The following is a 25,353-nucleotide window of genomic DNA, read 5'->3' as shown; positions in this document are numbered from 1 at the left end:
ACATCAGAAAGCTATACAACAAGAATAGCACAATTCAGTACTGCCCTAATCTATCTATAAAGCAAGTTGCGTCTGTGTGTCTGTCTGTGTGTCTGTGACAGGCATATCTCGCTGACCGTTAGTCAGATCGCCCTAAGGTTTTGGATATGGGTTGAGGATGGCCCGATGGTGTGCATCCTTGATTTTCAAATATTCATCTCATCAGCAGCAGCTGCGCTGTGTAGGGAGGAGGTGGGAGTGAAGAGAATGTCCTCACGGTGGGTGAAACATTTTCACACAGTTATATGCAGAACATGGTGTTATACTGAAACGACGAAATGTCGGTGTCCATTCACCAATACGCGAGCACATATTTATTTAGCATGAGCATGCTAATAGTTTGCGGCTAACTTAGCGAACCTGCTTCCAAAGGTAAGCTAGCAAGGCTACGATTAGCATTAGTGTATGGATAACATAATACAAACACTGTGCAACCTCATTAGGCGCAATGCAAAGGTTTTAATTTTCGATTAGCATTAGCGTAGCTAGCTGAAAATGAAAACATTTGCGTTGTGCCTAAGGAGGTTGCACAGTGTTTGTTAGCCTTTACGTTCCTTATCATGCATTACCATAACTGAAAAATCTTCTACGGCCATACTTCATATGGGCACTGCACTGGTGTGTAAAATGCGTACAAAGAATGTTCTCAAAGTCTCCCTGAATATTTATTGTATGTATAATAGGGATGATATCCTTTAAAATGTGGATAAAGCAAACATTTAGCTTGTAGAAACAGAAGAAGCTGAAGGTAAACCAAACCTGACACTTCTCCTTCCTTTACTAAATAAAATCTGAAGATGAAGACTGAGCCTGCGACGCTCTTTTCTTTACCTCCAGGCTTGTGATTGAGAGCACCATGTGCTTCCCTCCTCGCTGCTGAAGTTCACAACCCCTGTCAGGGGGGAGAGGCAAACACACTCAAGCCAGAGTGCGGCTGTCTGGCCCTCAGCAGCAGGGGGCAGAGGTAGGGTGGTATGGTGGGGTGCACAGGGTCATGGGCTCAAATCGCACCAGAGCATTGTTGTCAGGTAGACTACGTAATACGTATTCAGAAGGAGAACAGGCTTTCATCCGGCGTGTCCGTTGAGCCTACTTTTTCCTCCGTGGCTGGCCTTGGCTGGTGGGCGCTCTCAGCACGCTGTACTGCACCTGTAAAAACAAACAGGAGTTTGGTCGGAGGCAGGTAATCCGAGCTCAGTGGAGCGCGCAGTAATGGCTCCCCTGAGGAGAGCTGGTGCAGGGGAAAGCGAGGCAGGCTCGCCTGTAATGAATCATTTTTTAAACACAGGAGCAGAGGGGATTAATCACAGGGAGGAAGGATTTGAAGAGTCAAGGGGTCCGTACCAGTGTACGCCCCCCTGATTCTGCACCATAACCACAATATTAGAAACAGACATCAACTGCTGGGATGACCTGCCAGCAGGCTAGTCAGGGAGCCACAAACTGCATAATCAAGTTAACTTATACTTCTGAGAGAGAAAACTTTGTTCAGATCTGACAAAGTAAGAGCAGTTATCATCAGGTTCCACAGACCCTCATTATGATTGATTTCCTCAGGCAAAACCAAGACCTGAAAGATGACATTTGAACTTACAGCCTTGTTTTTGTACTGCCACTCACACATGTAGCCTTAAATGCACGAATAATTCACTCATTGTCTTTAAAAAAATGAATGATGTTCAAATGGATTTACAATATAAATGTATGCTTCAAATGTTTGTTCTCTTTGTCATTAAAATAAATACATAAATGTTTTCCCGCAACTAAAATTTCCACCAGCATTCAAAAGAGTCTGACCATGAGGTAAACTGAAAAGGAGGAGAGCAGGAATTTGAAAAACTTGCTTTTGAAGCAAGCTCGCTGAGCTCAAACAATACGTCAGAAGCTGTTGAATAAAGGTAAGAACTATGCTAATTAGCTGGTCTCCTTTATTAGAATGGGAGATGGAATGTGGGAACAAAGTGACTGCCTCCTGCATCAGAACATGAAACTGTCCTCAGAACTGACAGATGCTTCTTATTTCAGGACAGACACAGTGTTGTCAGAAGTCGTTGTTTGAGGCAGACTTTGTAGATGTGCACAAGGCACTAATTGCCAAGTCACATTTGCAAGAAAGACAGGAGTCAATTTTTCCACCTTTGTGGTGTTTTTTTGTGTCCAGCTCCATCTGAGGATTGAAGTTCTAAGTCAACAAAAACAAAATATGTGGTCTATTGTTTTGGGTCTCCTTTGTATATGATGTTAAGGTTATTTTTTTACAGTACATAATGAATCATACTTGTGATTAATCTAAAGGGTCTTTTGTTTTTATTTTTTATTTTTTTTGTGATTGGAGCTATTTTTTAAGATGTAGTTTCTCTTTTGAACCAGGCTAAAATGTATCGTTTCCACTGGATTTGAAAGTGAGTCATTTTCAAAGCAGAAACATTGTATCCCAAAGGGGGAGAAGAAGACGTACAAAAGATTCTGATTCAAAATGCATTTACCACCTTGTTTTGCCAACTCAGTCAGCCAAATCTCAAACAACACAGGCTCCCTCCAACATCACAGAGAAGTCGGCGAGCAACGGTTTTGTTGCAGGATGACATCAAGGGTGCAACACAGACATAGACTGGGGTGAGAGCGTATTTCCAGATCCAGACTGTCAGGATTTTCTCACTGAATTCTGTCTGGCAAGTTACCTGTGAGAAGAAGGCACTGTGTGTGTGTGGCACTTCATTTCCTGGCCAAGTTGAAAAATCTCAACCAGAAAGCATTGTGCAAACGGCACCACTTACACAACCCTGACAGCTCTGTTGAGTACATGCAAATGGCATATCAGCCATGGCTAATATGTAATCACATATGGCACCCAGAAAGACAACTGAGGCTCATGACTACATTAATTGACTCCACAACCCTGCAGTGACTGAGGTCACATCAGAGTTTCTGTGCTGACACAACAGTCACATACGTCAAGAGCCTCAGCCAATCACCAACTCTAATGTGATGTAATCATACTGACAAAATTGCTAATAACAGACGTGGCAAAAGCAGCAGTGATGTGGCTGAGTGCAGATCTGAGCATCTCTTTTCTGCGACGCCACAGTGCCTACACGGAGCTGTGGTAAGGAATAATTGGGCCAGGGCCGCTGTAAAGGCGAGAGTCCATTAATAATCAAACAAAGCAAGAGGATATATTTCCGCAACACTTGGGAATTCTGGTACAGCAAATAATGCCGACATCTTTAGGGAATTCCCTCCCTATCTGTATGTAAAACTGGACCCTTACCTTTTGAACATCAGAAGGTACCCTCTTGAGGAAATCCAGTATTTCATTATTGTCAATAGTATATGGGTTGCGCAGCTTCTTGGTAAATTTGTTAACGCCTGTGAAAACAAGAACACATTGATAAATAAAGGTGTCAAACCAACCAGCTTTGTTTATGCACTATTTTACAGAGTCAAATATAGAAGATATTATATAAATATGTGTTGTGTAAAGCTATCTTCTGCATAGTGATCCCACTATAATCTAGAGTCATCTTTCAAATTGAAGGTTGTGGGTTTGATTCTGAGTTCCGCTAGGCTACATGTTGGTGTTGGCTGTGCCAGCTGCATGTGAATGGGTATAAAAGATGTGAGATGGAAAATAAGTTGGCACATACAGGCGCTGTATGAATTGTTGTGAATGGGTGAATGGCAAAAACTGTAATGTAAAGTAGCTTTTAGACTAGAAAAACACTAGAAAAACAGTCCATATCAAGTTGTTTTCACTAAATTTTTCAGTCATACGGAATTGACTCTGACCAATGATGACACGAATGGTTAAAGCAATACCTAACTTTTCTTAAGAGTTTAAAAGTCTAAAACACTCATTCATTGTTCATGGTCTAATATGACCACTGTACTGTACTCACACAAAAATCCATCACTACGTTGTTTTTATACTTAGTTCTAACTTACTAGGATTGAGATTTTAATCATCTAGAAGTAATACACGTTAAGGTTGCTGCCATCAGAACTTGTAGTAAATATGCATTATCTCTACCAGCAGCTCTCACTAAGGAGAACTGTTGTAGGTTCATTCGGTATCTCAAAGGTTTTGTGCAAGGCTGGAATATGAGTGTATTTACCAGTGTAGTTTCCACAGTTGCTCTTGCATACAATGTCTGACCCCATGTGGTTCCATTTGACTGTTTCTTGTGGGGGTTCTAAAATGTCTTTCCTTTCTCCAGATATTAGAGCTACTCACTGAATGTTGTCCCTCACACATCTTTTCAAGAGTCTTTACTCAATTCAATTTTTATAGCGTCAAATCACATCATACATTTTCTCAAGGCACTGTACAAAGTAAGGCAAAAACCTTAACAATATTATGGAGAGCAGAGAAACCCAGCAATTCACACAATGTGCAAGCACTAAGCATCAGTGGAGAGACAAAAACTCCCTTTTAACAGGAAGAACAGAACCAGACTCAAATCTGATTGCGGTGTAATTAAATATGGGGATCAGAGGAGGGGGGGGGGCAGAATGGATGAACTTAACTTACAGTCTTTCAATTTTTGGGGGGGTCTTTTTTCAGTAATTTCTGACTGGACCAAACACAGGTGTGACTGGTTCACTCAAAATTCAATAAAAATGCAGATCAGCAATTGTATTTCATCAGATGTTAATGTGGAGTATATTATGAGGTCTTATAAGATGAAAAACACAATATTTATGCTTTGGGAAAGAAATCAAAAAAAAATCAAAGTTTTAAAAAAAGTCAGATTCCATCAAACACTGCAGGAAGGTTATTATGTTTGTTACAATAACAGTACGCAAACTTTCATGACAACTTTTTTTCTCACTTTTGTTTACTTCAGTCCGATTATTTCGAGCACATCTATATTTACTTTGCACATGGCTGAGAAGGAAAATATCTCCTAGGTCTTGTAATGGGGCCATTATATTCACAGCCTGGTACTGTCTGTACCTCAATATAAAGACAAAGAACCTAAGGACTTAAATATGTGCAAGCAACTTGAAAGACTTGCCTTGCAACCACAGAGATGGGGGTTAACTGGGGAGGCAGAGGAGTGTCTCAGACTGTATGTTTTTTGTTTGATATGCTGTTTTTTTTGTTGGTATTGATTGTGTTGAAGGCAGTGTGGAAGTACAGTGGTTGTGGGCTTACAGCTGGAGGAGGAGAAGAGCCTGTTAAGGGCAGCATATCTCCCTGACCACTGAGATGACTGTCTATTCTGTATGACTACAGCAGATAATGAGAGGCTAGACCAGGAGCCTACAGACTGCCCAAGGACATCATGTATTATATACAGCTTGCTTCCCTACCACTGCTTTGTTTTCACACAAACCCTGGGCCCTGCCTCTGCTGGGCACTGCTGCTACATCAGCCCACACTGAGCAAAGCCAACGTCGACAGCTGTGTGATCTCTGTGCATCTGCAGAGGTGTAGGAAAGGCAAAGTTCTAAATGACTGTACTTTGTTAAATTCATGGATTTTCAGTTAGGACGACTGAATAAGAGTTTACTTTTACAACAGTAGCATGGTCAAGTTGGTATATTTAATTATTAATTATTGAACTACTTTGGTCAGGGCCATAAGAAACCTAGGAAAAAAAGTTCTTGTTTCAAATAAATATTTCAATTGCAAGAAGCTGCAGTGTGTAACAATTTTTTTGTTGATGTTATTATTGTGCATCTGATTGCTCCTCCTGAAAATAAATAAACTAATACTAATGTATTTGTGTGTGTATTGCTGTGTCCTTCATCTGAAAACGAGCTCTGTCAAGCAATACTACCAGACCTGACTGAGGAACGTCTGAGTGTATATACAGCATGCGGTGCAGGGATAGGTGGGGACAAGGGGTATTTATCCCATCAAACTGCTGAAAACTGGGATTTCTGCACAGTAGAATTCACCTGTGAAACTTTTAGTGGGCGCTTCTTTGTGTTTTCAGTCAGACTCCAACCTGTTTGTAGTCATTTAAATTGAATCACGTCCTGTGTGCAGTGCATAAATGTCACCAGGCAACACAGGATCTAAACAACCACCGAGAAACACAGACAGTCATGAGGAGTCGTGTGGACTAATTTGACTATGGTTTGAATGTATGGGCAATTTGTTTATATTTTAAAAAATCATGCAATACAACTTCAAATTGTGTTTTCTGGATACAGAACTTACCCCATATCAGTACAAGATACCGCAGTGGGATGAAGTATAATAGCACTGTTGACACAAACAGCACCAGAAAGGCCAGGCATGACAAGAAGGGAACAGACCAGTTGAATATGCTGTAAAAACGGAAGAAAATAACATATATGTAGGTTGTGCAAGCAGAAAATAAAGTCAGTGCTTTTCAAAGTGGAAAATGAAGTGGTTGAATTACTTCTTCATCCGCTCGCCAATGTTTGCAATTTCCTCCAAAGCATTTTGGACAGCCAGTACTACTTCCTGCACCATATGTATCTTATCCATCAAACCCTTTTTTGCAGATTCCTAAAAGAGAAACAAAAGCAATGCAGAGACACTGATGAGGAACAGTGCATGTCAATTGTTGGGCAGAGCAGACAAAGACCAGTTTATCTCTGCTATGCTATTATGTGTGTTTTATCTATTGAATGGCCCATAATGAGCAAACACTGTACATCTTCAAACTGTGCTTTTGAAGATGAGACAGACTCAGTACTCTGGGACTGTTATGTGGATGGCTGAGAGATTTCAGCTTTTGTCTGTCACACACAATTGAGCTGTTGCACAAGTGCAGCACAATCAAGACTCTTTGGTAGATGAAAAGTACACAAAATGGCTATCCGCAATCAGGCAGACTAGACGACTGACACACGATGTGTAGTAGGGGTCCTCACAACCTAGGAGAATTAATTCCAGCAGCCTGCACACAACAGGCCTGGACATGTTTTTACAAATCCACCAGCTCTTGCTTTCTAACATTTTATCTGACAAATAAATACTATGTATAACAAAACCCTTCAAAAGCATGCTTCTTCCCACACTCATTCATACAACAATCATCACTGGCATTACACTGTACATTAAGTATTACTTGCTTTTAATGCAAAAAAAAATAATAATCAAACAATAAGTCAACATGTGAGAAAAATATGTCAACACATCAAGGGTCGGGAATAAAGAGTGTGCAGCCTTCCAGAGGAGTGACTAATGATAACACAAGCAACACAAGCTAAAGAGGGCTGAGAAAGCTCACATCAAACAGAGGAAATAATGACAGGAATGATGACAAAGAGCAGGGTGGGAGAGGAAGAGCGAGAAGAGGCATAAGGGGAATGAGGAGTGTTTGGGGGGGGATGGCGGTGCACTGAAAGGGCCGTAGCAGGAGGCTTGAGAATGTCTATATGTTTATGTTAGGAGACAGCCAAAGTCAGCGCCTGTGTGTACTGACAGGGTCCAGACAGAATGCCTTTATCAGAGCTTCATGAAAAGCCCCTGGGAACACACACTGTCTGCCAACACACAGAGCTACTCCCCACCGTCAGTCAGGCACACTCTTCTCCACTAAAGGTGCAGGAAGAGTGAAATTTCCCACCAAAAAAGGAAGAACTATCACAAATATGCTTCCTTTGAGTTTAACATCTGATGGTCTCATCATTGGGGGGTGGGGGGGGGGGGGGCTGTGACCCGTGTGTATGCGTCATCCAGCTGCAGTACACAGATGGCCAAGCAAAACTTTAAGAGTGTGTTCTTTTCTTGTGTAAATGAAGCTCTTTATTCTGAATGTATTTTAAAAACAGACAGCACATTTAAAGTCTGATAAGAGACAATTAAAATATTGTCTCCTGGAGGACCCAGAGAAAAATACATCGAGCCTCATCAGTTTCTTTTAACATTTTCATGTTTACTTGTTTGTAGGAACCACTTACATGATTTAGAATTCAAATCTAACAATCATTCAACTGAAGCTATTTTAGGATAAAATAGTACAGCCAATAGGCATTTATATGTAAAATGAAAAACAGATGTGTGGATGGCACAATATCATGTGTTGTATCCGATCTCAATATCACTACTATCTTAACTTTTAAAAAATAAAGGAGTGAACTAAATATTTGTGCTCTCCATTACATACCAATTCATTTACACAATTCTCCAAATATCTAACACATTAGAATAAATGTATGTAAATGTTGTGGTCTGTGCATAGAGAAGCATGCAACACATTTTGGATTATGGATTGTATTAGATTTAAAATCCAGTAATTTCGACCTGTATTGGACCGATACCAGCTCTTCTCTCATAAACTGAATGGTCCATCAAGAGACACAGCTAATTACTCATCTGCTTTAAGATATGTTGATATGCTCCATCTCTTCAACAACCACAATTGAAGTGATCCATAAATTAATCACCTGATAACATACAAAACAATAGCCATTTTCAAAGTCATGTGTCTGCAGAGCGAAAATCAAATCGCTGGCAGACTCGGCTCGGCTAGGAACCTGTGGAACATATGCAGTTCACCTAGGCCAGTTTGCTACAACCCCAATGTATTGGGTAAATGTAGTATTTTAAAAGTCAGGTTTTAGTCAAACACAATAATTAGATTTTTTTTCTAATCATGTAAACATACTGTGCTGTGTTGAGTGTTGATGTGTCCTTTACACGACCACACTTGAAAAAACCTAAACTATCCATTTAATGTGCCAGTGGTGGCATCACATATCCTGACAGACTATCTCTGAGCTTAAAGAGAAACAGTGGTGAATGTAGATATTGGGTGAAATATGCTGTAACCCAACCCCCAGTCTAGACCCCCCTCCCCCAATCCCTGGGGCTGAGCTCTGAGAGCAAGTCAACCCAGGACCAGCACTCGTAACCAGAGGCAAATATAGCGCTGTTTCATGTCTCATGCTCATTTCTACTGGAGATCTATGGACTTTTTTTTGCCTCTCTGTCTGTTTCTTTATGTTATGATTAAATATTGTGTATCTGCACAATTGATACCTAAGGCTGAAGTCACTTTGCCCAAACATAATTTGTAAGCTGCCTCTTTCCCCTGAGGACAGATTTGTTCACAGACAGAGGATCTGTTCTGTATAATACTGATGTAACACTGCTGAGCCTTTCGTCTATCCTTAAAATCATGCCTTCACATTCTCGCTGCTCTGTCTGAGGTTTACATATTTCCTTCCTCCAGGGGGACAAAAAGGGGAATAGAAACATATTTGTGTGAGGGAACAGCCTTCATTCATGTGTTAAAGGAGAGATTAGGTGGAAAGAAATGTTTTGAAGTCACCAAATGTAACACTGATCACTCTTTAACCCCAAAATATTTTTAAAGAAGACTTTGAAAGGAGGTGTAAAGCTACCTTGCTTGATCTAACTGCATGATATCACATTCAAGTGACAGCAAGACCATAACAAGACTTTCAAATAAGCCACTTTAAATTAAGGTTGACAGCTTAAAACAAACATGGGTGAGTGTTTAATTAGTGAATGAAAGGAGATATTTCATTTCCTCAGAGTGTGAAAGGGTTGAGGATTCTTGTGGAAAACTTGGGTTCAGAAACACATGCAGCATACTGACAGGAGCTTAAACCTCTCTAAAGATACAGGCTTTATTCAAAATAACAAACATAACTATGGAATTTTCAGGGTACACATGACTAATGAAACACTAGGAAATAACTGTTATGTAATTTTTTTAAATATATATATATATTTAAAAAGGGACTTGCTATGCTATTGTTCTGTGTTTATGCACCAGTTTGCCTTTTCCTAACAAGTGTGCTTTCTACTTTGTGTTTGTTTGTGCCATGAGCTCATCCTATCAGACAGGAGTTGGTGGATTTGCCTTTGTTTTTTATAAGAAGCTGGCTGCTTTTCATCGCCTCAGGTTATCACAACAGAATATATTGAGCGCATTATGGATATGAATCCTGGGCCTAGACATGCAGCGCAAGGGTCATAGCTTGGAGGCTTTGCGTTAGTTCCACACTTCATTGCCATAAAGCAATAATACACATCGCCGTTAACTCTTCCTTCTTTACAGAAGGCAGTGGGATAAGTGTAATTGAATGTTACTTTGCTGTAGGTAAATATAATTTCCATGCTGCTTTTAAAAATGTCCTGTTGTTTTGTTTTTCAGGAGGAACCACAGGGACATATTAACAAGCATTATCATTTCATGATTTCACACATAAATGAGCAAGTGAAAATGACCGATAATCTTTGGGGGTAGAGTGTACTTCTGTTATTGTAAGCTTGTTAATTTGTTCTTATATTAAAGGTCATTCTCAAATCAACTATATATTCCCTTTAGACAATGCTGCCATATAAATCAATCTTATAATGGAAGCAGTTTAAATTGAAGTGATTTAGCTTTTCAAAGAGCTGCAGCAAAATATCAAAACAACAACAAGAAAACTAGTCTTACGGAGAAAAGCTTTAGAGATGTTCACCATAACTTACATAGATCTTTGGTAAATTATTTTCTATTTTCAAAGAACTGTTTGTTAATTAATTTTAGGGATGTATATGTCACAGCTGCATGTACACTGTAGTTATGTGTTTAATGTAATCTTATTTTTCTTGCTAGGAGAGGAAGATCCGGGTTCACACACACAATTATTTCTGTATAAATCAAGGTCACCAGAAAATCTTAAAAGAGACACTGTTTATGGTGAAGCTTTAAAACATATTTATATTTACTGGACACAGTGAAGTAATACAAATTTCTTCCAAAACATATTATCCTTAAAAAATGTAAGAAAGAGACAGGATAAAATACCTTCTCGTCTTCCTCCTCGTCGTCACCCATGCTCATGTTCACCTGAGAGAAAATAAAAGGGTTGAGGGTGATTTCAAATGAACGGGACATGTGGGCACTGGAGCATTTTTAACAAACACCTAGTAATGAAATTTTCTTTGAGTACATTCACCCCTATTGGGAGAGGCTTGTTTCCATAGAGACTGCATCACAGGGGTGACCTCACATAAAAGGAGAGGTGAACGAGGGCCTTCTTCACAAGAGCACTGTCACACCAAAGCAATCTCATTTCTCCACAACATAAGCACACAGAAAAACAGAAAAGAGGAAAGAAAAAAAAAAACATTTAATTTGGATGCTGTTGCCTAGATCACTTTATATCAAGTCATCCCTGACCCGACTGTGGTGCACACTGTGACAGTGCCTGAGAACAGAGCTGTGTCATTGCCAGCTCGAGGGTCACAGAGGGGGTGACAGTGTCTCTACACTGGATATGAGGGTGAGCCAGGGCTTTAACATTGCCTAGGGACGACAGCAGTTTTGCCAGCAGCAGCTATAAACACAATCAGTGGGCCAAGGCTGTTGCTTCGTGGAGGGTGTGCGAACAGTCCAGGCCTCTGGCTGACCGATGTGGAGGCTTACAACAAAGTGAATTCGAGGGGCATTCAGCAGTGTGAACAGCATTAACCTTCACAGACACCAGTAGGACAAAAGTCATTTCCATAACAGCAGAGAGAGGAAAGAGATGTAAGCGGTGAAAAGAACTATAGTCCTTATAGCCTTTTTCAGATGAGGTGGGACTATATCAACAGGCTACAGTTTGCACAGCACATTTACAGTGATTTAATTTCAGTAGCTTCTTACTGCTCTGTGTTTTATTGAGCCTCTGGAGACACTGCAGAAACAAGTCCAACCAGCTATAAAACACAGGGAATGCTGCCATTACTGAGTGTACTCAGAGGTGCATTTTATAGAATAGCTGCTCCTGGGCTATACACAGTAAAATATTAGAAAACCAAAGCACTCTTGTTGTGGGAAGGTTAAAAAGCCATTATTAATATTCATTTATTATCTATCCTTCAAATGAGGGTCACAGGGAGCTGGAGCCAATCCCAAACAACATAGACGGGATACACCCTGGACAGGTCACTAGATCATCACAGGAAAAATATACAGACCTACGATCAACTTAGAGTGTCTAATTAACCTTTGCATGCTTTTGGACTGTGGGAGGAAACTGAACCCAAAGAAAACCCACACACACATGGGGAGAACATGCAAACTCCAAACAGAAAGGCCCTTGGTCAGACTGGATTGTGAACCTGGACAGTGGCAGCAACTATAGTGCCTTTGTGGACCAAGACCAAAAACACACGAAATGACAACAATAAATAATAATAATAAAAACATATCTTGTCACAAATTGTGAAACACAATTACATTTACAAGAATTCATGTTAAGTTACAAAAAATATACTGTTTGCACTGCACGTCTGGTTTGCCTCCCTGCTAAAGGTTTGAGTTTTCACCAACATGTTGGTATGTAGTTTTTTAAAGCATCACAATGTAGGATTTCAACCTTCAAATAAAGTCTTTAAGATTAAATCCTACTTTTTGTTACTTCAAATTTTGACATGCATTAGCCATACCAATAAAGGGTTTAAAGGCTTTCCAACAAGAGTACCTTTTTTTTTTTTTAAATCTGGCTGGGACGATATGCTTATGTAACGATTCAACTGTTTCTAATTTATTGCGGTACAGTATTGCGATTCAATAGTAGCAATAAGCATGATTTTCTTTTCCTACTTGAACCAAAATGAAATTGTACATTTCATCACACAATCGCTACATTTAGCTGCCCCTGCTAAAAATAATATAAATACAATCAGGCACAGTGGAAAATAAAATGTTTTTGGTCCACTCAGTGTTCATGGCGGTACATACTGTAAAAAAACACCTTGCAACTTGCACCAAATAGCATCTTGATTAAAATTTCAGTCATCATCAAACAGCAGTACTCCATTTCTATTTTTTTCTGTATTATATATTGTAGTAATTTCTGTATATCATAGGGGGATGTGAAGATTATAACAGCGTGCATCCACAAATGTGTACTGCATGTGGACATTAAAGCAAAAAGTCCTCTTCACTCACCAGGTCCTGGTTAGCATTGGCCTTTCCTGCAGAGAGCTGGAAGTAGTTCCACACAATGAGCAGAAGCAGGAAAAGCGGCAGCATGAAGAGCTCCCCGTACCACACTGTCACCAGGAAGATCTGAGGAGATGAGACATGACAGTGTATCACACAATGGCACTGTCACAAATCTCAGTATGTCTGTCCCCAAAAACAAAATGTATAATAGGTATAGCCATTTCCTAACTCTCAGGAAAAGCACAAAGCGATTCGTAACCACTAGCAACATATTTGAACTCCCTTGCGACAGGTGTTCATATCCCCTGGAAGTTGAGCGAATTTTAAATAGTATTCTACCACTCAGAAGCGACAAAAGATGGCAGCAAACAGCAGCCATTGCATCACGTTGTTGTCACACTGTTGCAACATCACACAATGTATCTGACATGGCCAATGGACACAGCCAACACCTCACCTACCAAGTAAATACCATTCTCAGCATTGAACCAAGACAGCATTTGTGGTTGAAAAGTAACAGGGAATTTTTAATGATTTCGAATCCTATTTAGGGCCACATGGCTTAACACTGCTGCCTTACAGCAAAAAGACCTGGGTTTGCGACTCAATCAGAACCAAGTTTGCATATTATCCCCGTGTGAGCGTGATTTTTCCCTGGTACTCTGTGTCCTTCCACAGCCCAAAAACATGCAGAGTTTTGCACGCTCTAAATTGACTGTGTGAGTATGAATGTTGACCCTGTGATGGACTGGCAACCTGTCCAGGGTGTACCCATCTTTTGCCTTCAGTGACCTGGAATTGGCTCCAATGGTAGAGGATAAAAGGGGTAGGTAATTGATGGAAGAATCAATTAAATCCTATTTACAGTCAGGCCCATACATATTGGGACATCAACACAATTCTCTTCTTTTTGGCTCTATACACCACTACAATGGATTTGAAATGAAACAAACAAAATGTGCTTTAACGGCACACTTTCAGCCTTATTTTGATCAGGTGAACGGTTTAGGAATTACAACACTTTCTATATGTGCCTTACACTTTTTAGGGGACCAAAAGTAATGGAACAAACTAAACAATCATAAATCAAACTGTCATTGTGTAATATGTGGTTGCAAATCCTTTGTAGTCAATTACAGCCTGAAGTCTGGAAGGCATAGACATCACAGACGCTGGGTTTCATCCCTGGTGATGCTCTGTCAGGCCTCTACTGCAACAGTCTTCAGTTCCTGCTTGTTCTTGGGGCATTTTCCCTTCAGTTTGGTCTTCAGCAAGTGAAATGCATGCTCAATCAGATTCAGGTCAGGTGATTGACTTGGCCATTGCATAACATTACACTCTTTGGTTGCTTTTGCAGTTTGCTTTGAGTCATTGTCCATCTGCGCTGTGAAGCGTCCAATGAGTTGAGGAAGCATTTGGCTGAATATGAGCAGATAATATGTATAATATGCTGGAAACACTTCAGAATTCATCCTGCTGCTTTTGTCAGCAGTTACATCATCAATAAATACAAGGGAACCAGTTCCATTGGCAGCCATACATGCCCAGGCCATGACACTACCACCACCATGCTTCACTGATGAGGTGGTATGTTGTGGATCATGAGCAGTTCCTTTCCTTCTCCACACTCTTCTCTTCCCATCACTCTGGTACAAGTTGATCTTGGTCTCATCTGTCCAGAGGATGTTCTTCCAGAATTGTAACGGCTTTTTTAGGTGTTGTTTGGCAAATTGTACTCTTGTCTTCCTGTTTTTGAGGCTCAACAATGACAGAATTCCGAAACATTTTCTGAATACCAATTGTTAGATGCTTATTATGTAAATACATTTTTTTTAAATCCTTTACTAATTTTTCATGAAGCCAATCCTTGGAAAACTTGCATCAATCCATGACACTGTCGCTGATGACAATCGGTGGCTGGCTCGCAAACACGTATGGAAAATAATCAATGAGAATCGCAGTCAGTAACATTAACCATGGTTACGCGACACCATTCTACAGCTTGATTAGTTTCATATCATCTACAGGTAGGCTATGTTGCTTTAGTAACTTCTTTTGATTTGTATATATTAATATATTTAATTTTAGAAAGTGAGATAATAGTCTGGAAACAACACAAACATTTTTTCCAGACCTGGAAATTACTAATTAATTAAATTCCGTACTTTTCCATGCTGCGTAGGAACCCTGCAATGGTTTACATCTTTTGGTGAACCCTCTGTATTCACTCTGATGAAGTCTTCTTTTGATTGTTGACTTTGAAACACATACACCTACCTCCTGGAGAGTGTTTTTGATCTGGCCAACTGTTTTTCTTCACCAGGGAAAGAATTGTTCTGTCGTCCACCAGGGTGGTGTTCCGTGGTCTTCCAGGTATTTTGGTGTTGCTGAGCTCACCGGTGCATTCTTTCTTTTTAAGAATGTTCCAAACAGTTGATTTTTGCTATCTCTGATGGGTTTGTTTTGAGTTTTCAGCCTAATGATGGCTTGCTTCACTGACAGTGACAGCTCCTTGGATCTCACTTTGAGAGTTAACAGCAACATATTCCAAATGCAAATGTTACTCCTGGAATCAACTCCAGAACTTTTACCTGCTAAATTGAAGATGACATAATGAGGGAATAACCCACACCTGTCCATGAAATAGCTTTTCAGTCAATTGTCCCATTATGTTTGGTCCCCTAAAAAATGGGAGGCACATATAGAAAGTATTGTAATTCCTACAATGTTCACTTTATTTGGATGTAAATACCCTCAAACTAAATGTGAAAGTGTGCAGTTTAAGCACATTTGTTTGTTTCATTTCAAATCCATTGTAGTGGTGTATCGAGCCAAAAAGAAGAGAATTGTGCCGATGTCCCATGTTCTCCCCATGTGCATGGGTTTTCTACAGTTAAAGTAGATAAAAATGGTGTGCTCTCTGTTAACTGGCACATCAAATCCGCTCAGATTTGGAGGCCGTGTGGCTCTTTGATGAGGCACATATGGCAACTGGAGCAGCATTTTGCTACACTAACCCCCCTCCATGGCAATGATACTGAGAAAAGCCAAGACCCCTGGTAGAAATAAGATGAATCACACTGAATGCATAATCCCTCATAATTCTGCAAAGGAGTGGTGCTAAGCACGTTGCACGACACCCGCTTGCTTCTCACAGCAGAGAACTAATTGGACGGCTGCATTTAAACCCTTTTAGTGACAGCCTAATGAGTCTGTCTCTGACAGAAATGATCAGGAATGTGTGAGGAGGATCACACTAGCAGGTTGACAGGGATGAAATAAAGAAATGCCCCTGACAGGAAGTTAAATCTGAAAAAAATCTATTTGTAACATGGATATGTGTCAGTGCACCAACAGTATGTCACAATTTACTTGCATAAATCTTTCATAATTAACACAAAGCTTGCAACAGTTATGTTTATGGTACTGCGGTTCAGCAAGTCTTCCCTTTTCTTTGTTTGAAATATAAACTGCTATGCTGACCCCACACAATGGCAGCATGGCACAGTCGAGGCGAAAAGAGCTGGAGGCTGCTTAGAGTATGAACAATATGTTCGAGTTAAGCCTGAGACAGGATGTGAAACACTGGGGCCTTCGGGCCTCAATAGCAGGCCTGTAAACAGCAGACTGCTCCTGTCATAGTAGTAACCATTACAGAGTCCATCCATGTTGCTCTGGGGGCCAGTCTACCTACTGCCACACCAGGTCTAGGTTCAAATGGCCACTAGAGAACCGTGAACCATGAGTCACGCAGACAACACTGTAGCTCCAGTGCCCCAGGCTTCACTACTGTGATGCTCATTATCCCTCAACAAAACTTGTGAGATGGTGGGTGAGCTGAAGCGTACCGCAGATGATCAAAATGTATGAAAATGAACAATATTTTGTTATTATTACCATTAGAGACCTTGTGTGAATTACAGATACAGATAGATCTGGTATGTATGTGTGTGTGTCTGGGTTTAGCGGGGCGGGGAATCATCTAAAAAAAGGTAAACAATGAATATGCATGATGTGTTAAAGGTAGCCGCAATACATCGCCTCTCTGTTATGAATAACCTACATCATGTGTTGTCACCTCAGTTCCCATGTGGCAATTCTAAAGCGATGCTCCACTCACCCCAGAGGAATTCAGCTGGGCTGGAGGACAGGTAGCTTGTCATATTCCCAGTATTCTCATAAAAAAAAAGGGGAAGAGAAAAGGAGGGGGAAAAATGTGCCTGGAAACTGACATGAGCCCAGCAGGAATGTTGAACCTCCTTGCCCTCCCTGCAAACGCTGCTACATTAACCACTAAAGTCTAATTGCTTGGTCTCTGTCATCCTGTGCAAGTCAATAGAGGGAGCCAATTCATTTCCTCCCAGGGAGCCGGGCAGAGAGAATCTGTCACAGGTATTCATAATCGCCCACTAATGCAAATTTCTGCTCACTGCATTGTGGCTCAGTGGACAAGATAAAAGCCTACAGAAATGCAATGCCTTGTGTCGAGTGCTTAAATGAGGGTATAAACCAAAACTGTCTAAAGGATCTTCTCAAATTCTTCTCAATTGGTATGTCAGCCCACATGTTCAGGATCTACATGCTTTCTTAACACTAATAAAAATGATGGAGAAAAAAAAACATCTGGGGAAAAAAAAAAACCTCTCAGATTCCTTCACCGAGGTGCACAGGCTGAGCCTCTGCCGTCAGATATGCCACAGTAATGAGCAGAGACAAGGCTATACCTAGCTTGTCTCCCCACATTCTCCAGAGTTTCTGTGAAATGGAGACGGGACTAATTCCCAAATAAGTGGTTTATGTTTTATTAGAAAAACACTCAATGTGATTAAAGGACATGTTGGGCAGTGAACAACCTTTTAAATGCATGTATAAATTAAAATAATCCACATTTTACTTGCCTTCAAATATGGGCCCCATTTCAGTCTAAATGGCCTATTGGCTGTACATTTTTTTTCAACCACCAAATGATGAATGACAGGTAAAGCCTTGAACTTCAACAAGACAATGCTAATATGTTGCCTTTATTTCTCCAGAAAGGACTTCAAGAAACAAACAAAAGCAAGGGAGGTAATAATTAATGATATACCTGAACATTTAGGCTTACGGGCTGCAGAATCGGATAATAAATGACTTGTAATTGAATAAGTGTTAGTGTGTGCATCTCTAATGGAGGAACACCCTTTAGCTGAAAAATGTCTATATGATTATGCTGGGGGGGATTAATAAAACTATATGCAAATACAGTGGAGTAGAAGATGGAGATGCACTCTCTTTAGCCACCTGTAAGCACTTGGAGAAGGAGGCAACCCTGGCCAGAGCAATTGTGCCAGCAGGGTTAAGAACAGCCTGACAGATTTGTTTTATAGTGTCATTAATATGATTCCACTAAATGCATTCCGCGCCTTCTCATGCAGATCCCCTGGCCGGCAGAATACGGCAGCTAATAATAAAGCACTCAGCGATTAAAAGTGTGAATAAAATAACTTAAAGCTGAGCAAGCATGGCAGCTCCCACCACCCACACTTTCCCAGGAGAGGAAGAAGGGATCGTGCAGGAACAAAAGGGACAAAGACGCCCTCTATAAGAGTTTCTACCATCCTGTACATTGATTAACGGAACATGGGGTGGCCCGACACAAACTAGAGACTGGCAGACACAGCACCAGCCTGCCAAATGTCCTCCGTAAACACCACAGCTGATGACACAATATAAATCAAAATGTCACTATATGTATAATTCTGTTGATGAGCCAAATAAATGCACACATAAACAAGTAAAACAAACCTAAACATTTATCTCGCCTTACTTTTAAGTCCATGGTGTATGGAAAAGCATGGCAGATAAAATGTTGGCTGTATCTTCACGACTTCTTTTCAGCTGCACTCCACTTGAAAAGCTAAACTAAGCAAGAAGAGCAACAGCCAAAATTATGAGAGTCACTCATAGTGGGCTTTCGATGGATACCAGATTAAGTGAACATACTGAGGCTGACTTCGGGCTGCAGGGTTTTGAGTATGTATTATAATAATAATAAAAAATAAAAAAACTTTACTTATAAAGCACTTTTCATATAAGATGTAGCACAAAGTGCTTTACATATTTAAAAACAGCCCATCCCACCCCAGCCCAGACCCCCACCTCAGCACATACGCACACACAAATGCATACACACTCGCATACATACACACACAAACAAGATCTATGAAACGTGTTGCTGGATACAGAGGAGCCTATGTATGTATGTATGTATGCATGTGTGTGGCTGTCTCTGTGAGATATAAAAAGGTCACTGTGCAAGTATGAGATATAAAAAATATTAATAAAATAAATGTAATGTTGTTTTACAAAACAAAGGCTTTTGTGGAGGGTGCCTGAAGGAGACATTCCTTTTCTGGGTGATACCAAGGGCAGTACAATTAATCTGCATTATTTTCTCAGTTAAAATAACAAGAGGTAGGTCATGTTTTTTTAGGCTGAAATGGATTGAAAGCTTATGTAGGTAGAGGACAGAAGTGTTGGACTTTTAGAGTAGCTGTAAAGCAGAGCAATGAGACATGCAATTTGTGTTGAGCTCGGGCCAGTGTGGGGACAGGCTTTCGGGGGGGGGCCGTCAAAGGCAAGAGGAAGAAGAGATAAGATTTCTCTTCAGGGCAGGTAAGAGTGTGTGTGCGAGTGTGTGGGCAGCCGTAGCGCTGTGAGCCAGTGTTGAATAAATATTTCACATATGCTCAGCTCAAGTCTTATCAACTGAGGAAAGAGAGAGAGAGAGAGAGAGAGAGAGAGAGAGAGCAATACAATTGGAATTGGGAATTTCATGTCGCTCTTCGGTGAGTCTACATCAGTTGCTACAGTGGAGAACAGTACAGGCTGTCATTCAATTTACAATAAGATTTTCAAGTTTTCTACTTTGTTTGCACACTAAAATATTTGACTCTATATTAATTGAAAATTGCATTACTTTCACAACAGATTATTGTGTGTATATTTGCAATCAAATTACTGTGTCCTGGATATTGTACTTTTACAATGTCAACAAAATGTACATACTTATATATACTTATACATATGTTCGTACAATTTCAAAGAAAATTACTGTAAATCGACAGCTTTTTACTGTAGTTATATTACGCACTATCCGCCTGTCTAAATATGATAATTTGTATTCTGTATTGTGAACTACCATTGTTTAAGTGAAATCCTGTCCATAATATGCAGGGTAAATATTACTACTGTTCTGCTTTGTGACAAATAAAATAAGCATAAAATAACAACAGAGTTAAATTGCATTAATACAAAAACAAACAAATGAAATAGGTGAATTATAGACAAAAAATAAACTATCATTATAATAAAAAATGTGTTGTCTTGTGTTATTTTTAGTATTTCAGAGGAGACTAATTTTTCCATTGTTGTAAAGAAAAGGTTAGCCAAAGCAAAGAGATAAGGAAATGCCACAGCTTATGAAGGATGTCTGCTCGGTGCAGTAGGAGCTCTTTATCGAAGCACTGAGGAAGAGCAGCCGTGCGAGGCAAAGCATTAGCATTTGCTCACAGGGGCCAGTACTGGCCGTTGTCTCCCCGTCTGTCTGACACATGCCAGGGCCAGAGCGGCACCAGTGCAAGGCTGCAGCAGGGCAGTCAGTGGGTGCCCCATGGTGCCTGTCAGTGCCGGATACACTGACCCTGCACTCCAGCACTGGCCACGAGTGTTTAATCCGTGTCGGGAGCGTTAACACTGAGCGACCTCCTGGGTGACAGATCTGCCATGCGAGCCATTTCCCCCCTGAGGAGGTGGAGAGGGAGTGGTGTGTGGACTCTACCTCCTCCTGTCAGCTTGGCTCAAACCCACGTTATAACGTGGCAGGGCCGCGACTGGCCTCGCAACTGCCACACACCGGGGCGGGTGGGTCGTCACCTCAGTTGCCGGGGGACTGCTGTCCTCTATGACTACGAAGGTGGTGAGGATGTCAGATGTACTCATTATGATTCAGCACACACAGTGGGATTAAACACAGAGCATCGAGGCTGCAGACATACACATTACAAAACAATGGTAATGACAGATACACAGATAAAACGATAATAAAAACTATTATATCAAGTGACAATTTTTCCGACAGGTATTGCAATTTGATTTATGATCATGTTTTTAATTACATTAGCTTCAGGTTAATATACACTCTGTAATAGATTCAAGGTACATGATAGTTACCAAACATTATAAAACCAGTGTGTAGGATTTAGTGACATGTAGGGATGAAGTTCATTTTCAATTCATAATAAATGAATGGAAAAAAAATCCCCTTAATTCTGAACACTCCTTTCTATAAGGTTAGGAATCTAGATATTCAATTGTTTTCAACATGTTTGTATTTTACAATTTCCATGAACATGCAGGCTTTGTGATTTGCCAATTGTGCACTGGTTTCCAATTGTGATTTTGGTTTGAAAATGATGAATTAAAATCTTGTCTTCTTAGGTGCCAACTCATTTAATCTAATAAGAAACGTGCTGTAAAATAAAAGCAGTGATATAAAAGTGAATAAATGTGTTTAGTTTAAATGTAATAAAATGTGTTCTCAAAACTGAAATCCATGTCTTAAATCACATAAAAATGGGAGCAATTTCCCCAGCCCTAATGGAATGAATATTAGCAGTGAAAGCCCATTAATCCCACTAATATGGGGACATGTTTCAAGCTTACACACACTGCATTCAGTCAGCCTCAAGAGCTGTCAACTGACACATCTGTTCAGTGCAGCAAAATACTGTAGTGATGCTGTGTTAAACCAGGAAGTACCACTGAACAAGTAATTACAGACTATCATTTAATAATTAATATATATAAGATATCAGACAGAAAAGGCATGAATACAGGGATCACCATCACTGCTTCCATCATGTTTCCCCCTTGACACTCCCACTGTCAGTCAATGAGAACTCCCACAACCATGGTGATGGAGAGTGTAACTCCATGGGACAGAAGAAACCCACTTCTTCCAAACATTTTACAAACAGAGAGAAATCAGATGCAAAGCAGAACAGGAAGACAATTCACAGACGCACGGTCCTCACGCTGTTCTCACAAAAGCTTGGCCACACTGCAATGCAGTAAACCACAAACTGACAGATCCAAGACTCACAAAGCATCTCATTTTCAGGCACAGTGTTAACAAGAACAATTATGACAACTCTGATTATGGCTTTGATCTCGGCTGAGCTGCTGCTCTGGTTAATGGCCCCAACTGCACTGGCTCTACACAAGTGGTCTCCTGAGGCCTCTGGAGCCACATCTGACCCTGCCTGTCCTGCCCTCATCTGGGGAGTCGGCGATTCTATCAGCCTCCCCAAAAAAGCACCCGTTCCAGCTGCCAAGTGTGTTTACAGCTGCATGGCATCAAGCATTCATCAAATGCCATCTTTACAGTGTGTGATGTGAGGCAATCAGCATTTCACAGGCTGTCAAATGATGTCTAAAGCAGTTCCTACCTGGCAGTGTCAAAAAGAAACACAGCTTTTCTTTCTAGTCTAAATCCCGACAGATGAGGAACCTCATATGTTTAAATATTAATTCTTCTTAAATACTTAACGCGGTCTAATGACAGCAAAGCTCAAAATCAGCTTTCAAGTGTAAATTATCTCTCTTTCTTTCTTTTTTGAAACTTTGATCCATTTCATCTAAATCAAAATTGTTCTGAACCTTTAAACTTCTGAAACAGATTAATTTGCCTGGATAATACATGCTCATTTTACTTTCTTTTTTTTTGGGGGGGGGGGGATTCTTTCTCTTGGTCTGATGCATAGAATGGAGGATTTCACTCCAAGTTGTTCCCAGGAATGGCTCCTGTTGAGCAGTAACTGATCTCCCCAGCACCTCCATTTTGTATTTATAGCAGTGCTGTAGCTCCATCTACAGGTCACTTTCCAATGTGCAGCAAAGAACTCTCTGTGACCCCTCTGCAGTCACTGCTGATGTATGGCACATTCAGTCTTAGTGAAAAGCACATCTAAAGGCTGTTATTTTATGAAGATTTTAGCTGTCACATTTTCCCTCCCTCAGATAAAGGAACGTGCTGTTGTCAAACTCTTGAAAAGTGCAGATCCTCAGCTCATTACGGTAGCATAAACAAGCAGAGGAGGGGGAAAAAACTACATTTCGTGTTTGTATTTCCATTCACTGATGAAAATGTTTATCAGGATTTGTTAGAACTTAGTTTAAATTCATGAAAATTATATTTAGTTTATTTGTTACACAACTTCAAACACTAGGACTCTGCTGATGAGTTTGCACAATCAAAACAAGAAACCTATTGCACTTGCAAGAGTGACAATACTGCAACACATTCACACATTAACACTCAGTACAGCAGCATTAGGGCTGCAACAACTTATTGATTAATCAGTTTAAAAGTGTTTTCATAGTAATACGTTCTCTGAATTTTCAGCATTTTTTTATCCTGGTTTCTTTACTACATGTAACAAAAAACTATAAATTACATCCAAATATTTTGGTTTGTGGTTTGTGTCATCTGAGTTTTGGAATTCACTGATCAACATTTTCTGACATTTTTGTGGAGCAAATGAATCAGTTAATCAAGAAAATAATCAACAAAGTAATCCAAAAAAAAAAAATCAACTTCAGGTCCTTACGACCAAAGAGCTAAATAACCAATCTATCTAGAATACACTCAATTTATATGCTCCAGGTTGTATAAATATTCTGAAAAATTATCTTAGACTGAATGAACAAGAAAAAAAAATATGTATCTATTTTTTTTCCCACATTACTTTTGCTTCAAACCAGAATATTGATCCCTCATGAAAAAAAATTGTATATGTTACACACCAACAACCACTTTAATGAATCTGCATTAACGGCATTGAAATGCAGACTGCATGTTGTGTGGAGGTCAGAACACTGGCCTGTGGGACTGAGTGATATAATGGCTAAGTATTCCTGGTAAAACACTACACGAGCATCCCCGTCGTCCCAGTAGAAACCACAGCAGCGGTAATGCATTACAGGATGTATATGGTGTAAAAGGCTTGGACTGGTCTGCCTACATTGATAAATAATGTATTGTAATGTATATTAAAGCTAGGACCCTCTACTGCAGCATTTCCTACCGGTGTACCCCGGCAAACCCCGCACTGCCTGCCACTGTGGAAAGGACCAGACACTAGTGGTATAATTATGCACATCTGAGAGGCAAGCAGAGGCCATCTGTCAATGTCTGAATCAGTTACCTTATTACCACTGCCTAAAGATATAAAGATAGGAGTGGGAGCTACTTTCATTAAGGCACACAGTGGCATGCTGCTTCAGACAGCTCCAAACACTAACTTAATTGCGAATGATGACTTGGTGGAGGGGGGCTGTAACAGGAGCTGGCCTCCGATCAGGCAGGGGCACAAGTGTGAATAGTGGCGCGGCACAAGTCTTGTAAAGACAGTCAGTCAAGACCTTGTTGTTGCCCTCACTGACTTTCAGAGAGCTGTGCCAGTTCAGAGTTTCTTCTCCTTCTCTTGCAATAACATGCAATATTTACATGTGATTTGCATGTTTAGTTACTTTGCACCTCTTTCGCTCAGACTAGAACTGGGTAATATATTGATATTATATCGTGACATGAGAAAAGATAAGGTCTTAGATGTTGGATATGGTCATATCTTATCTGTGATGACTTTTCCTGGTCTTAAGGCTGTTGATAAATAATCATATTTACTATATTGAATACATTTGTGAAATATATTAGTGTTACATATATATAATTTTATTGTGTTTATTAACACATGGAATCGACAAAATGTTTAAAACACTTATAACACGTATTTGTATACATACAAACAATAACAATATTTGTGTTAAGGCAAAATTGTACCATATTTATAGGCAGTTTAGTTGTTTCACACAAAATATCCTTCATTTACCATTAAAAAGCCAAAATAAAGAAGGTATTATCTAAAATTTAATGTAATAACATGCATTTTAAGCATGTAATCATAAACAGTTGATATTTTATTTTAGAGTGTATTTAGTGTCACTCTTCATCAAGAAGCATAAACATTTCAAAATAAAACTTTTTATGAGCTCAGAGAAACAAGCTGTGTGCAGCTTTATATGCTGTAGGATGGATCCTAAAAAATAGTGAGATATTATTTATAAGCCATATCACCCAGCCTTAGCTGGTGTATTAAATCATTAACAAAAGCAGAAGTTTTTACTCGTTGAACTTCTGATGAATGAAGAGTGGCAGATTGACTTTGTTTAGTCTTCACACTTAAGACTATTTCAAGCGCACCTTGATGCAGTCAAAGATGCGCTCTGATTATTCAGCTGCTGTCTGTTTTAAAAAAAAATATCATCCACCTCGCTTGGAAACAAAAAACCGGAGCACCAAATCAAAAATAGGACAATACATAATACATCA

The 25,353-nt window shown here is 40.0% G+C and overlaps 1 protein-coding gene across 1 annotated transcript in view; it reads right to left on the bottom strand.

Moving 5' to 3' along the window:
• Positions 1–1,128: 1,128 nt before the first annotated feature.
• The window catches only part of mctp2a (multiple C2 domains, transmembrane 2a), a gene marked incomplete at both ends in the record, with an annotated part of 45,478 nt that continues 21,253 nt past the window's right edge, over positions 1,129–25,353 (bottom strand). Inside the window, 6 exons of the mRNA XM_083894288.1 lie at positions 1,129–1,188; positions 3,311–3,408; positions 6,212–6,321; positions 6,417–6,526; positions 10,794–10,835; positions 12,927–13,046. Of these exons, the coding sequence (XP_083750414.1) occupies positions 1,129–1,188; positions 3,311–3,408; positions 6,212–6,321; positions 6,417–6,526; positions 10,794–10,835; positions 12,927–13,046 (540 nt within the window). The remainder of the gene's footprint in view (positions 1,189–3,310; positions 3,409–6,211; positions 6,322–6,416; positions 6,527–10,793; positions 10,836–12,926; positions 13,047–25,353) is intronic.

This window comes from Microchirus variegatus, assembly GCF_963457635.1.
Source record: "Microchirus variegatus genome assembly, chromosome: 8".
In the NCBI taxonomy this organism is placed as follows: domain Eukaryota; kingdom Metazoa; phylum Chordata; class Actinopteri; order Pleuronectiformes; family Soleidae; genus Microchirus; species Microchirus variegatus.
Note: the sequence above shows the minus strand (reverse complement) of the source record. Positions and strands in the feature narration are given on the sequence as shown.